The sequence below is a fragment of the Salmo trutta genome, chromosome 4 (assembly GCF_901001165.1).
Source record: "Salmo trutta chromosome 4, fSalTru1.1, whole genome shotgun sequence".
Taxonomy (NCBI): Eukaryota; Metazoa; Chordata; class Actinopteri; order Salmoniformes; family Salmonidae; genus Salmo; species Salmo trutta.
Window position 1 is genome coordinate 12,903,823 of NC_042960.1, and position 12,463 is coordinate 12,916,285.

The 12,463-nt window shown below is 43.0% G+C and overlaps 2 protein-coding genes across 3 annotated transcripts; both read left to right on the forward strand.

Moving 5' to 3' along the window:
• Positions 1 to 1,402: 1,402 nt before the first annotated feature.
• On the forward strand, positions 1,403 to 3,348 carry LOC115191596 (zinc finger protein 408-like). Its single transcript, XM_029749384.1, has 3 exons — positions 1,403 to 1,483; positions 1,539 to 1,712; positions 1,908 to 3,348. Exons 1-3 carry the CDS (start codon positions 1,403 to 1,405, stop codon positions 3,111 to 3,113), a joined length of 1,461 nt encoding a protein of 486 aa, XP_029605244.1. The 3' UTR covers positions 3,114 to 3,348.
• LOC115191305 (zinc finger protein 585A-like) lies at positions 2,000 to 11,486 on the forward strand. 2 transcript variants are annotated; one of them, XM_029749175.1, is made up of 3 exons: positions 2,000 to 2,075; positions 9,198 to 9,328; positions 9,524 to 11,486. In XM_029749175.1, the coding sequence occupies exon 3, from the start codon at positions 9,620 to 9,622 to the stop codon at positions 10,727 to 10,729; it is 1,110 nt and encodes a 369-aa protein (XP_029605035.1). In that variant the 5' UTR covers positions 2,000 to 2,075; positions 9,198 to 9,328; positions 9,524 to 9,619; the 3' UTR covers positions 10,730 to 11,486. The 2 variants fall into 2 exon arrangements, with proteins under 2 accessions (XP_029605035.1, XP_029605034.1); XM_029749174.1 differs by lacking the exon at positions 2,000 to 2,075 and adding an exon at positions 5,621 to 6,204.
• The last annotated feature ends 977 nt before the right edge of the window (positions 11,487 to 12,463 follow it).

Below are 12,463 nucleotides of genomic sequence, written 5' to 3' on the forward strand. Positions count from 1 at the left end.
CTTGAGATGTTTCTGCAACTTGATTGGAGTCCATCTGTGGTAAATTCAATTGATTGGACATGATATGGAAAGGTCCCACAGTTGACAGTAAATGTCAGAGCATAAACCAAGTCATGAGGTTGAAGGAATTGTCCGTAGAGCTCTGAGACCGGATTGTGTCGAGGCACAGATCTGGGGAAGAGTACCAACAAATTTCTGCAGCATTTAAGGTCCCCAAGAACACAGTTCCCCCATCTTTCTTAAATGGAAGAAGTTTGGAAACACCAAGACTTCCTAGATCTGGCTGCCCGGGCAAAACTGAGCAATCGTGGGAGAAAAGCCTTGGTCAGGGAGTTGACCAAGAACCCTGAAGGTCACTCTGACAGAGCTCCGGAGTTCCTCTGTGGAGATTGGAGAAACTTCCAGAAGGACAACCATCTCTGCAGCACTCCACCAATCAGGCCTTTATGGTAGAGTGGCCAGACGGAAGCCACTCCTCAGTAAAAGGCTCATGACAGCCCGCTTGGGATCTGATGAAATCAAGATTGAACTCCTTGGCCTAAATGCCAAGCGTCACGTCTGGAGGAAACCTGGCACCATCCCTACAGTGAAGCATGGTGGTTGCAGCATCATGCTGTGGGGATGTTTTCAGCGGCAAGGACTTAGACTAGTCAGGATCGCGGGAAAGATGAACGGAGCAAAGTACTGAGAGATCCTTGATGAAAACCTGCTCCAGAGCGCCCAGGACCTCAGATTGGTGCGAAGGTTCACCTTCCAACAGGACAACAACCCTAAGCACACAGCCAAGACAATGCAGGAGTGGCTTCGGGACAAGTCTCTAAATGTCTTTGAGTGGCTCAGCCAGAGCCCGGTCTCTGGAGAGACCTGAAAATAGCTGTGCAGCGACGCTTCCCATCCAAGCTGACTGAGCTTGAGGGGATTTGCAGAGAAGAATAGGAGAAACTCCCCAAGTACAGGTGTGCCAAGCTCGTTGCGTCATACCCAAGAAGACTTGAGGCTGTAATTGCTGCCAAAGATGCTTCAACAAAGTACTGAGTAAAGGGTCTGAATATTTATGTAAATGTCCGTTTTAAAAAAATATATAAATTAGCAAAAATTCAAAAAATCTGTTTTTGCTTTGTCATTATGGGGTATTGTGTGTAGATTGATGAGGGAAAAAAATATTTAATCCATTTTAGAATAATGCTGTAACGTAACTAAATGTGGACAAAGTTAAGGGGTCTGAATACTTTCCGAATGCACTGTAGGCTGTAGCAAAGTTAGCCGAAAGAGCCATAATTTTTAAGTGTAATGCAGTTGATTTGCGATGATGATAAACATTATCTAGCAGGACATTCATGCAAGCCTTAAAATCCAATTATAATCCAAAAGTACAGTAGTGTGAAATTCATAAATAAGCAACATGTACTTTTTGTTGTTGTTGTTGCTGACGTTCTATGAGAACTTCCCCGTCTTCTGCAAACAAATTCTGCACATTGCCCTGGTACAGCAATGTTTGAAAACACAGAATGGGGTCTATACCGTTGAACAGACAGTAGTTAACCTACGTAAAAGCATTTTTTCCCCTAATTACTTTCTCAGGTGAAGGACATCTCACTGGAGGCCACAGGAGCTTTGTGAAACCAGCGGGACACAATACATGGAGCGATGACCAACCAATCACTGTTGATGAGGGGTGTGGAACCTCAACCCAGCATGTTATCGTGATAGAGGTTAGTGTCATAATGTAACATAAAAGATTACAGTACATTAAATGTGGCCCCTTTATTTCAGAAAGGCTCCCCTCAGCTAATCACTTGCTTACATCCTTATTTATCTGCCATAGGGGAGCTTGTGAGACTTCCCTACGACATTGTTATCCAATTCTACTCATGTATCGGTAATAACCTCCCCTCTTCTTGTGTCAGGATGCAGAGGCTGCAGGTCCTGGGGTCAAACTGGAGAGGTCTGAAGGAGAAGAGGACACACGGCACAGCAGTGACATCCAGACTGGACTGGCTGGAGTGCCCCCTGTAGCCACGGAGGACCGTACCACCGCCTCATCGCAGCCCAGGACCAGAAGCAGCATCACGGAGGTCAGTGGAACGCCGAACGCCGTTCTCAAGTCAGAGACAGACACCAAGACTTTAACTGTAACACACAGGCTCTTACACACAGGATCTGACCACAGATCAGACCCAGAGAGGCTGGGGTTGGGGACACTGGGCTGTCCTCCTGCTCCTGGTTCAGAGTATTTACCGGTATTTCAACAGAGCCAGAGGACAGTTTATTCCCGTGGAGATGTTGATGGTGATGCGTTAGACACTGGTGGTGATGATCCGTCTTGTTCTTACACTACAGAGATGGACCCTGGCAACATATCCTTGGGTTTAGATACACAGACTGATCTGTCTAGAGGGGACTGGAACCAGTACAGTAGTAGTCTATACCCCAAAGGGTGCCTAGATAAGAAAGGGGAGGTTATGGTTGTAAATGATTTGACTGTGAAATTGGAGGGCGACGCTCCTCCCACATGGAATGCAGATAGTCACCTAGGAGACGGACACTCACAGGGCAGAGATTTCTTAGATTATAGGGAAATCATAGAGACAAATCCAAATGTTGCGACCCACTCCCCTTTACACGCGTTCAGGGATCGCGACCCAGTGTCCACGTCGATGGGGCCTTCCGATTCACAAGGCCACGTCCTTTTCGATCAGGTATTGAACTCAAACGACAGGGTTAGAGCCCAGGCTCAGGGAGGGGGATCAGAATCTGTCAATGGTAAAGAGAAGCGGTTCCTCTGCATGTTCTGTAACAAAGGCTTCAGCTGCCCCCAGAGGGTGGAGATCCACCAGAGGGTCCACACAGGAGTGAAACCCTTCAGCTGCACCCAGTGTCACATGTGCTTCGCTGAGGCTGGCACCCTGAAGAGGCATCAAAGAGTCCACACAGGGGAGAAACCCTTCAGCTGTACCCAGTGTGAGAAGAGGTTCTCCCGTCAGCACCAGCTGAAGATACACCTGAAGGTCCACACGGGAGAGAGGCCATTTGCCTGTACGCACTGCGGGAAGAGGTTCTCAGAGAGGAGATCCCTCAGGATACACCAGCAGAAAAACCATTCCACTCTATAACAGAAAGTAACCATTCCACTCAATAGCTTCTGATGTTAACATCAAACCCTGCATTAAAGGTAGACTCAACGAAATGACATAGATGCACAAAGTAAACAGCAGTAGTTGGTCAATTTCCGCAACAACAAAGAGCATTGAAGTGCAAGGCCCAGACATTGTGGGATATTTAAGGCATATATATATAAGCCTGACATTCAGAAGCTTAGCTACAACCTTCTAAAGTCGAGGAGTCAAAGAAATGTAACTTTGTTTGGGAAGTAATCTTATACAATGTGTGACTCTCGCTATCAATTGATCAAGACAATGTAGTCCCGTGTGGCTCAGTTGGTAGAGCATGGTGTTTGCAACGCCAGGGTTGTGGGTTCGATTCCCACGGTGGACCAGTACGGAGAAAAAAATGTATGAAATTTATGCATTCACTACTGTAAGTCGCTCTGGATAAGAGCGTCTGCTAAAATGACTTAAATGTTTAAAAAAACAAAAAAAAACAATGCAGGAGTGGCTTCGTGACAAGTCGCTGAATGTCCTTGAGTGGCCCAGCCAGAGCCCGGTCTCTGGAGAGACCTGAAAATAGCTCAGCAGCAACGCTCCCCATGCAACCCTACAGAGCTTGAGAGGATCTGCAGAGAGGAATGGGAGTAACTCCCCAAATACAGGTATGCCAAGAAGATACCCAAGAAGACTGTAATTGCTGCTGACGGTGCTTCAACAAAGTACTGAGAAAAAGGTCTGAATACTTATGTAAATGTAATATTTCCATTTTAAATTTTTAATACATTTGCAAACATTTTGCTTTGTCATTCTGGGGTAGTGTGTAGATTGTTAATCAATTTTAGAATAATGCTGAAACGTAACAAAATGTGGAAAAAGTCAAGGGATCTGAATACTTTCCGAATGCATTATTAACACTATTGGGTTGTCTGTAAAATAATTTTACCTGCACCTGTATACGGACGATAATGTTGTGTATTCTATTGCCCCCACTGTTGACCAGGCTCAATCTGAACTACAAGCTGTTTTCATTGTTTTATAGAAAACCTTTGACCTTAAAATAGTATTGAAATAATTGGCTTTATAGTTATGTGGTGACATCACATGCCCCGCTTACCTTCAAAACAGTGGAGGCTGCTGAGGTGAGGACGGCTCACAATAATGGCAGGACTGAATGATTGGAATGGCATCAAACACCTGGAAACCATGTGTTTCATGTATTTGATAACATTCCACCAATTCCGCTCCAGACATTACCACAAGCCCGTTCTTCCCAATTAAGGTGCCACCTACCTTCTGTGCTTCAAAATGATTCGGCAATCATAATTTATTAGAAAAACACCACAGATGCAGGAATTCCCACATGCAGGAACACCCCGAATCACACACTATTGGAAAGAGGACCTCTTTGCTGAAGAATGTGATTGTTTTTCATGAGTATGTCTTATTTTATTTGTTTGTACTTTTATTTTCTTGTGTATTTCTTGTGTAATTTGTTGTGCAATTGTAAGATGCAGGGTTCCCTTGCAAAATAGACCTTGTTCTCCCTGTTAAAATAAATGTAATAAAAAAATGAAGTACAGTGCACATACTCTTTTCATTTAGCCACACCCTTTGAGTTATGACGCCTACCAATAACATCCCTTGAAAGAAGTGATTACTGCGGTAGCAGTAAAAGTAAAAGTTGATCAACTGAAGAGGAAGATTCCAGGTGTTTGTGATGCTCGTCGTTCGGTGCCACGCAGACAGGGTGGCGAGAGTGAGGAAACAGAAGTCTGTTCTTTTGAATTTTGATGTTGAGTCTTTTCCCGTCAAAGATGTTATCCTGTATGAGCTTTTGTGCCGAATACATTACATCGTTACAGGTGTCAAGCTTATGGGCATGTGGCAACGGTGTGTAGGTGGGAGGTTCCTAGGTGTGAGAAGTGTGCAGAAGGGCATGAGACAAAGGAATGTGTAGCATTGGGAACGTAGTGGTATGTGTTAATTGTTGGGGTGCCCATGGGACATGGGATCAGAAATGTCCTGTGCGAGAGAGGCAGGTTGCGGTGGTTTCCAGGGTTAGAGTAGTGCAGAAGTTGTCATATGCTGAGGCAGTGAAGAAAGTAGAGGAAGATGGGTCAAGGAGGAACGATCCTGAGGAGTAGTAGAACTGTACCAGTAGAGGGATAGGACAACAAGTGATATGTTTCAGTAAGATTGGATTTTTAGCATTTATAGCAATGGTTATCAACTGTACTGCAAGGATGGAACATAAGTCACAGAAAATTGAGGTTGTGGTGGCAGCTGCAGAGAGGTATTTGGGTGTGTGAGACTTGACATCAGAAGAGTTACAGGGTGTGTTGAGTGGTGATGTCCCATTCTTTAAGGTTGTTAGCATGAGGTAGGACTAAATAGATTTAAATATTGTAGTAGGGTGGTGGTCTTTTTTTCTGAGTGTAGTGTTAGATGGTAGGGTATTTGTTTATTTATTTTTCAAGCAAAGTACAATGTAGTTGTACTCCAGTCTAATAGGTGGCGGTAATGCAACATATATTGGATGCCAACCGCCGTTAAACCTCCTCGAAGAAGAACAACATCCTTTCTCTTCAGTGTAAACGGAAATAAACAATGTAATCGACCGAGAAACATTTCCACTTTAGCGTTTTATTATTGTTATTTAGACGTTTATCAACACAATAGAACTCAGAATATGGACCATTTAACAGCACAGCACCACATTCTTAACCCATGTAGTCTTTAATTCGCGTTGTAGACAGGACTTTATTGATAGATGTTATCTAGGTAACGCTAGCTAGCTGCTAACGTTAGCTAACAATGGCTAATTGTATGGTTTTTCACACTCAAATAGCCTCCATCATGGAGGTGCTTGCGAATGCTGCCGTGGCAGATATTTGTAAACTCGTAGACGACGACTATGCAGTGATCCGTTTGGAAATTTCTCAAAGCCAGAATGATAACAGGACATTGCGGAGGAAACTACAGCTACTGGAACTGAAGATGGCACGGGAGCGCGCAGAGAGGACAATGCGAGATCGCGTCGTCGCCAGTCGTCCCAGTAGTGTCAAGATCCTCGACCGATACAGAGGAATGGCAAGAGGTACAATTTGTAGAATGCCAAGGCTACGCGGCCTGTCGCCCCATTACCTTCTGCACATGTGTTCAGATGAGTTACCCATAATTTGGTCTTGGTTAGTTTTTGGATAGTATGAAGTAATTTCCCTGATTACTTAGCTAGCTATGTTGTGCAGACACAATATCGTACAGGTATTCTGACCAGGTGAGCGCTACCTTTGGATGTAGATTGCAGAATGAGAGCATGTCACCCAGTCGTCGGTCAGGGCCCCGAAGAATCATTCATAGGTTGTTGTAACCAGAGCCACACTTTTGGTTTGTCATACACGTACAATGTTTTGATTATTACTTGAAAAGTCACTAAGATCATATTTGGTTGTGGTCTTTTTTGTGTGCAAAATACCTATTTTGGATGCAGCTGTTAGCTAGAATGCTAACGCTCATTGACATACAGTGCATTTGGAAAGTATTCAGACCCCTTGACTTTTTCCACATTTTGTTACATTACAGCCTTACTCTAAAATGTATTAAATCATTTTTGCACACAATACCCCATAATGACAAAGCAAAAAGTATTCAGACCCTTTGCCATGAGACTCACTTAACATACTGCTTGACTAGTTAGGCCCAAGCTTGCTGTACAACATTAAACCTATTCAGTCTGTCTACAAACAGGCTCTCAAAGTGCTTGATAGGAAGCCCAATAGCCAGCATCACTGTTACATCCTCCGAAAGCATGAGCTCCCGAGTTGGGAAAATCTTGTGCAATACACCGACGCATGTCTTGTATTCAAGATCCTAAATGGCCTAGCTCCCCCTCCACTCAGTTTTTTTGTTAATCAAAAAACCCAAACATATGGCAACAGATCCACAAGGTCTGCCATGAGAGGTGACTGTATAGTTCCCTTAAGGAAAAGCACCTTTAGTAAATCTGCTTTCTCTGTGAGAGCTTCCCATGTCTGGAATACACTGCCATCAGACACACATAACTGCACCACATATCACACTTTCACAAAATGCATGAAGACATGGCTAAAGGTCAATCATATTTGTGAACATAATCCCTAGCTGTGTATTGCCACCTTCCATGTTGTCTGTTGTCTGTAGCTTGTGAGGTGTGGAAACACTTTGATGCTTTTATGGATTTTGTCTTGTTGCTTTTTGTTCTATGTTGCTCTGTCTGTATGCTACACCTTGCTTGTCCTATGTTGCTCTGTCTGTATGCTATGTCTTGCTTGTCCTATGTTGCTCTGCGTGTGCTCACTGCTCAATGATTGTCTATATTGTAATTGTTTTCAATAACCTGCACAGGGACTGCGATTGAAAATTAGCCGGCTGGCTAAAACCCAAACTTTTACTGAAACGTTGATTAATGTGCACTGTCCCTGTAAAAATGAAATAAACTCGAAATTGAGCTCCGGTGCATCCTGTTTCCATTGATCATCCTTGAGATGTTTCTGCAACTTGATTGGAGTCCACCTGTGGTAACCTCAATTGATTGGACATGATATGGAAATCCCACCATTGACAGTAAATATCAGAGCATAAACTCAAGTCATGAGGTCGAAGGAATTGTTCGTAGAGCTCTGAGACAGGATTGTGTCGAGGCACAGATCTGGGGAAGAGTACCAAAAAATTTCTGCAGCATTTAAGGTCCCCAAGAACACAGTTTCCCCCATCTTTCTTAAATGGAAGAAGTTTGGAAACACCAAGACTTCCTAGATCTGGCTGCCCGGGCAAAACTGAGCAATCTTGGGAGAAAAGCCTTGGTCAGGGAGTTGACCAAGAACCCTGAAGGTCACTCTGACAGAGCTCCGGAGTTCCTCTGTGGAGATTGGAGAAACTTCCAGAAGGACAACCATCTCTGCAGCACTCCACCAATCAGGCCTTTATGGTAGAGTGGCCAGACGGAAGCCACTCCTCAGTAAAAGGCTCATGACAGCCCGCTTGGGATCTGATGAAATCAAGATTGAACTCCTTGGCCTAAATGCCAAGCGTCACGTCTGGAGGAAACCTGGCACCATCCCTACAGTGAAGCATGGTGGTTGCAGCGTCATGCTGTGGGGATGTTTTCAGCGGCAAGGACTTAGACTAGTCGGGATCAAGGGAAAGATGAGCGAAGTACTGAGAGATCCTTGATGAAAACCTGCTCTAGAGCGCTCAGGACCTCAGATTGGGGCGAAGGTTCACCTTCCAACAGGACAACAACCCTAAGCACACAGCCAAGACAATGCAGGAGTGGCTTCGGGACAAGTCTCTAAATGTCTTTGAGTGGCTCAGCCAGAGCCCGGTCTCTGGAGAGACCTGAAAATAGCTGTGCAGCGACGCTTCCCATCCAAGCTGACCGAGCTTGAGGAGATCTGCAGAGAAGAATAGGAGAAACTCCCCAAGTACAGGTGTGCCAAGCTTGTTGCATCATACCCAAGAAGACTTGAGGCTGTAATTGCTGCCAAAGATGCTTCAACAAAGTTCTGAGTAAAGGGTCTGAATATTTATGTAAATGTGATATAGTTTTTTAAATATAAATTAGCAAAAATTCAAAAAATCTGTTTTTGCTTTGTCATTATGGGGTATTGTGTGCAGATTGATGAGGGGAAAAAATATTTAATACATTTTAGAATAATGCTGTAACGTAACTAAATGTGGACAAAGTTAAGGGGTCTGAATACTTTCCGAATGCACTGTAGGCTGTAGCAAAGTTAGCCGAAAGAGCCATAATTTTTAAGTGTAATGCAGTTGATTTGCGATGATAATAAACATAATCTAGCAGGACATTCATGCAAGCCTTAAAATCCAATTATAATCCAAAAGTACAGTAGTGTGAAATTCATAAATAAGCAACATGTACTTTTTGTTGTTGTTGTTGCTGACGTTCTATGAGAACTTCCCCGTCTTCTGCAACCAAATTCTGCACATTGCCCTGGTACAGCAATGTTTGAAAACACAGAATGGGGTCTATACCGTTGAACAGACAGTAGCTAACCTAAAAGCATTTTTCCCCCCTAATCACTTTCTCAGGTGAAGGACATCTCACTGGAGGCCACAGGAGCTTTGTGAAACCAGCGGGACACAATACATGGAGCGATGACCAACCAATCACTGTTGATGAGGGGTGTGGAATCTCAACCCAGCATGTTATTGTGATAGAGGTTAGTGTCATAATATAACATAAAAAATTACAGTACATTAAATGTGGCACCTTTATTTCAGAAAGGCTCCCCTCAGCTATTCACTTGCTTACATCCTTATTTATTTGCCATAGGGGAGCTTGTGAGACTTCCCTACGACATTGTTATCCAATTCTACTCATGTACCGGTAATAACCTCCCCTCTTCTTGTGTCAGGATGCAGAGGCTGCAGGTCCTGGGGTCAAACTGGAGAGGTCTGAAGGAGAAGAGGACACACGGCACAGCAGTGACATCCAGACTGGACTGGCTGGAATGCCCCCTGTAGCCACGGAGAACCGTACCACCGCCTCAGCGCAGCCCAGGACCAGAAGCAGCATCACGGAGGTCAGTGGAACGCCGAACGCCGTTCTCAAGTCAGAGACAGACACCAAGACTTTAACTGTAACACACAGGCTCTTACACACAGGATCTGACCACAGATCAGACCCAGAGAGGCTGGGGTTGGGGACACTGGGCTGTCCTCCTGCTCCTGGTTCAGAGTATTTACCGGTATTTCAACAGAGCCAGAGGACAGTTTATTCCCGTGGAGATGTTGATGGTGATGCATTAGACACTGGTGGTGATGATCCATCTTGTTCTTACGCTACAGAGATGGACCCTGGCAACATGCCCTTGGGTTTAGATACACAGACTGATCTATCTAGAGGGGACTGGAACCAGTACAGTAGTAGTCTATACTCTGAAGGGTGCCTAGATAAGAAAGGGGAGGTTATGGTTGTAAATGAATTGACTGTGAAATTGGAGGGCGACGCTCCTCCCACATGGAATGCAGATAGTAACCTAGGAGACGGACACTCACAGGGCAGAGATTTCTTTGATTATAGGGAAATCATAGAGACAAATCCAAATGTTGCGACCCACTCCCCTTTACACGCGTTCAGGGATCGCGACCCAGTGTCCACGTCGATGGGGCCTTCCGATTCACACGGCCGCGTCCTTTTCGATCAGGTATTGAACTCAAACGACAGGGCTAGAGCCCAGGTTCAGGGAGGGGGATCAGAATCTGTCAATGGTAAAGAGAAGCGGTTCCTCTGCATGTTCTGTAACAAAGGCTTCAGCTGCCCCCAGAGGGTGGAGATCCACCAGAGGGTCCACACAGGAGTGAAACGCTTCAGCTGCACCCAGTGTCACATGTGCTTCGCTGAGGCTGGCACCCTGAAGAGGCATCAAAGAGTCCACACAGGGGAGAAACCCTTCAGCTGTACCCAGTGTGAGAAGAGGTTCTCCCGTCAGCACCAGCTGAAGATACACCTGAAGGTCCACACGGGAGAGAGGCCATTTGCCTGTACGCACTGCGGGAAGAGGTTCTCAGAGAGGAGATCCCTCAGGATACACCAGCAGAAAAACCATTCCACTCTATAACAGAAAGTAACCATTCCACTCAATAGCTTCTGATGTTAACATCAAACCCTGCATTAAAGGTAGACTCAACGAAATGACATAGATGCACAAAGTAAACAGCAGTATTTGGTCAATTTCCGCAACAACAATGAGCATTGAAGTGCAAGGCCCAGACATTGTGGGATATTTAAGACATATATATAAGTCTGACATTCAGAAGCTTAGCTACAACCTTCTAAAGTGAGGAGTCAAAGTAATGTAACTTTGCTTGGGAAGTAATTTTATTCAATGTGTGACTCTCTCTATCAATTGATCAATTCACTTTCTGTAAAATATAATATGTATAATAAAATTGAATGTTCATATAAATTATTATTATAAAACATATTTGGTAGCGGAATAACATTTTGGGATATCTGGTCTATAATTTATTTTTCTTATCCATTAATTTTTCTTATTATCATTAAATAGCCTACCTAAAAGATGTAATGAGTCTTTGTTAAACTACGTAGAATTGCATGAAATTAGCTTCAAAACAAAATTCCTAGGTCCCTTAAATTAAACAAAATCAAGCTGGGAGGGGCTATAGAATGATCACAAATACCTGTTTCATCACTTATATTCAACTACTTATTTTTTTCCCAATACACTTTTAATGATAAAATGAATGCAGTTTATCAAGTTCATTCAGATTTGTAGTTGAGATGTGTGTATGTGTGGTTTTTATATGGTCTAGTTAAAACTTGTTTGTTTAATAAACAAAATATTTGACTTTTCATTCTAAGACTTTCATTGAGACTCCCTTTAACATACATCACTTCTGATCATATAAATCACACAACAGCACTTTATAACCAATATAAACTAAATATACCTACGAATATACATACACACACTAACAAACACCTATTTATTATGGAACATCATGCTAGACAAAATTGAACGGGCCTATTTATATAATGAATTCGGAGGGCAGAAATTATAAAATATTCAAGTACTGGACCTCTAAGTAAAGGCTTCAGTCATGTAAAAGCTATACATAAATCCAATATGGTTCGCTCCGTGTTCAAGAATGACCTTATTCCATTTATTCAGATTATAATCTCACTTTCGGTTGTTTGAAAATTAAATAATCTTCAAAATATCACTCTTTTTAAACAAGCCATAGAAAGCTGGTTGCCATTTCAGTTTAATCCACCAGAAAAGACAGAACAAATATTACAACACATTATGGTTAAACTCAAATATACTAATTGATATAAAAAAAAAAAATACAATTAAAAAACAAAAAAGCAGTAATCTTTGTCAATTATATCATAAATGGGACTGGTAGAGTTATTTCACACATGCAGTTTACAAAAATATGGAAATGTCTGCTCTATCCAAAATTACAACCAACTGCAGCATTACTGTAAAAATGAATGAGGCAGGTGGAAGGGGGAGAAGGTAACGAATTTGTCTGTCAGACCTGCGTTAAAGACCAAAATTGGTTAAAGAACACTGTGATAAATAAAAGTATACCAGTTTCATTTTAGGACCAAATGCACCATACAGTTTGCAAAATAGTTGAAGAGATTTTCGATGTACCTATTCCATGGCACATGGTTTATGTGACAACTACGCTTGATTCAAAAATTTGAGTCTTTCAATTTTAAATTATTATACAAGATTCTTGCAACCAATAGAATGTTATGCACAGTGTGTATATCTATATATTGTGGCAGACCCGGGGGTTTGGTCAAGACGTTTACCCAT

Bases quoted from the DNA above. Each gene is read 5' to 3' on its own strand.
- LOC115191596 (XM_029749384.1), top strand. From the start codon at position 1,403: ATGTACTTTTTGTTGTTGTTGTTGCTGACGTTCTATGAGAACTTCCCC. The intron at 1,484-1,538 runs GTACAGCAATGT...AACAGACAGTAG, and splicing joins AAATTCTGCACATTGCCCTG to TTAACCTACGTAAAAGCATT. The intron at 1,713-1,907 runs GTTAGTGTCATA...TTCTTGTGTCAG, and splicing joins AGCATGTTATCGTGATAGAG to GATGCAGAGGCTGCAGGTCC.
- LOC115191305 (XM_029749174.1), top strand. From the start codon at position 5,922: ATGGCTAATTGTATGGTTTTTCACACTCAAATAGCCTCCATCATGGAG. The intron at 6,205-9,197 runs GTACAATTTGTA...TCACTTTCTCAG, and splicing joins ATACAGAGGAATGGCAAGAG to GTGAAGGACATCTCACTGGA. The intron at 9,329-9,523 runs GTTAGTGTCATA...TTCTTGTGTCAG, and splicing joins AGCATGTTATTGTGATAGAG to GATGCAGAGGCTGCAGGTCC.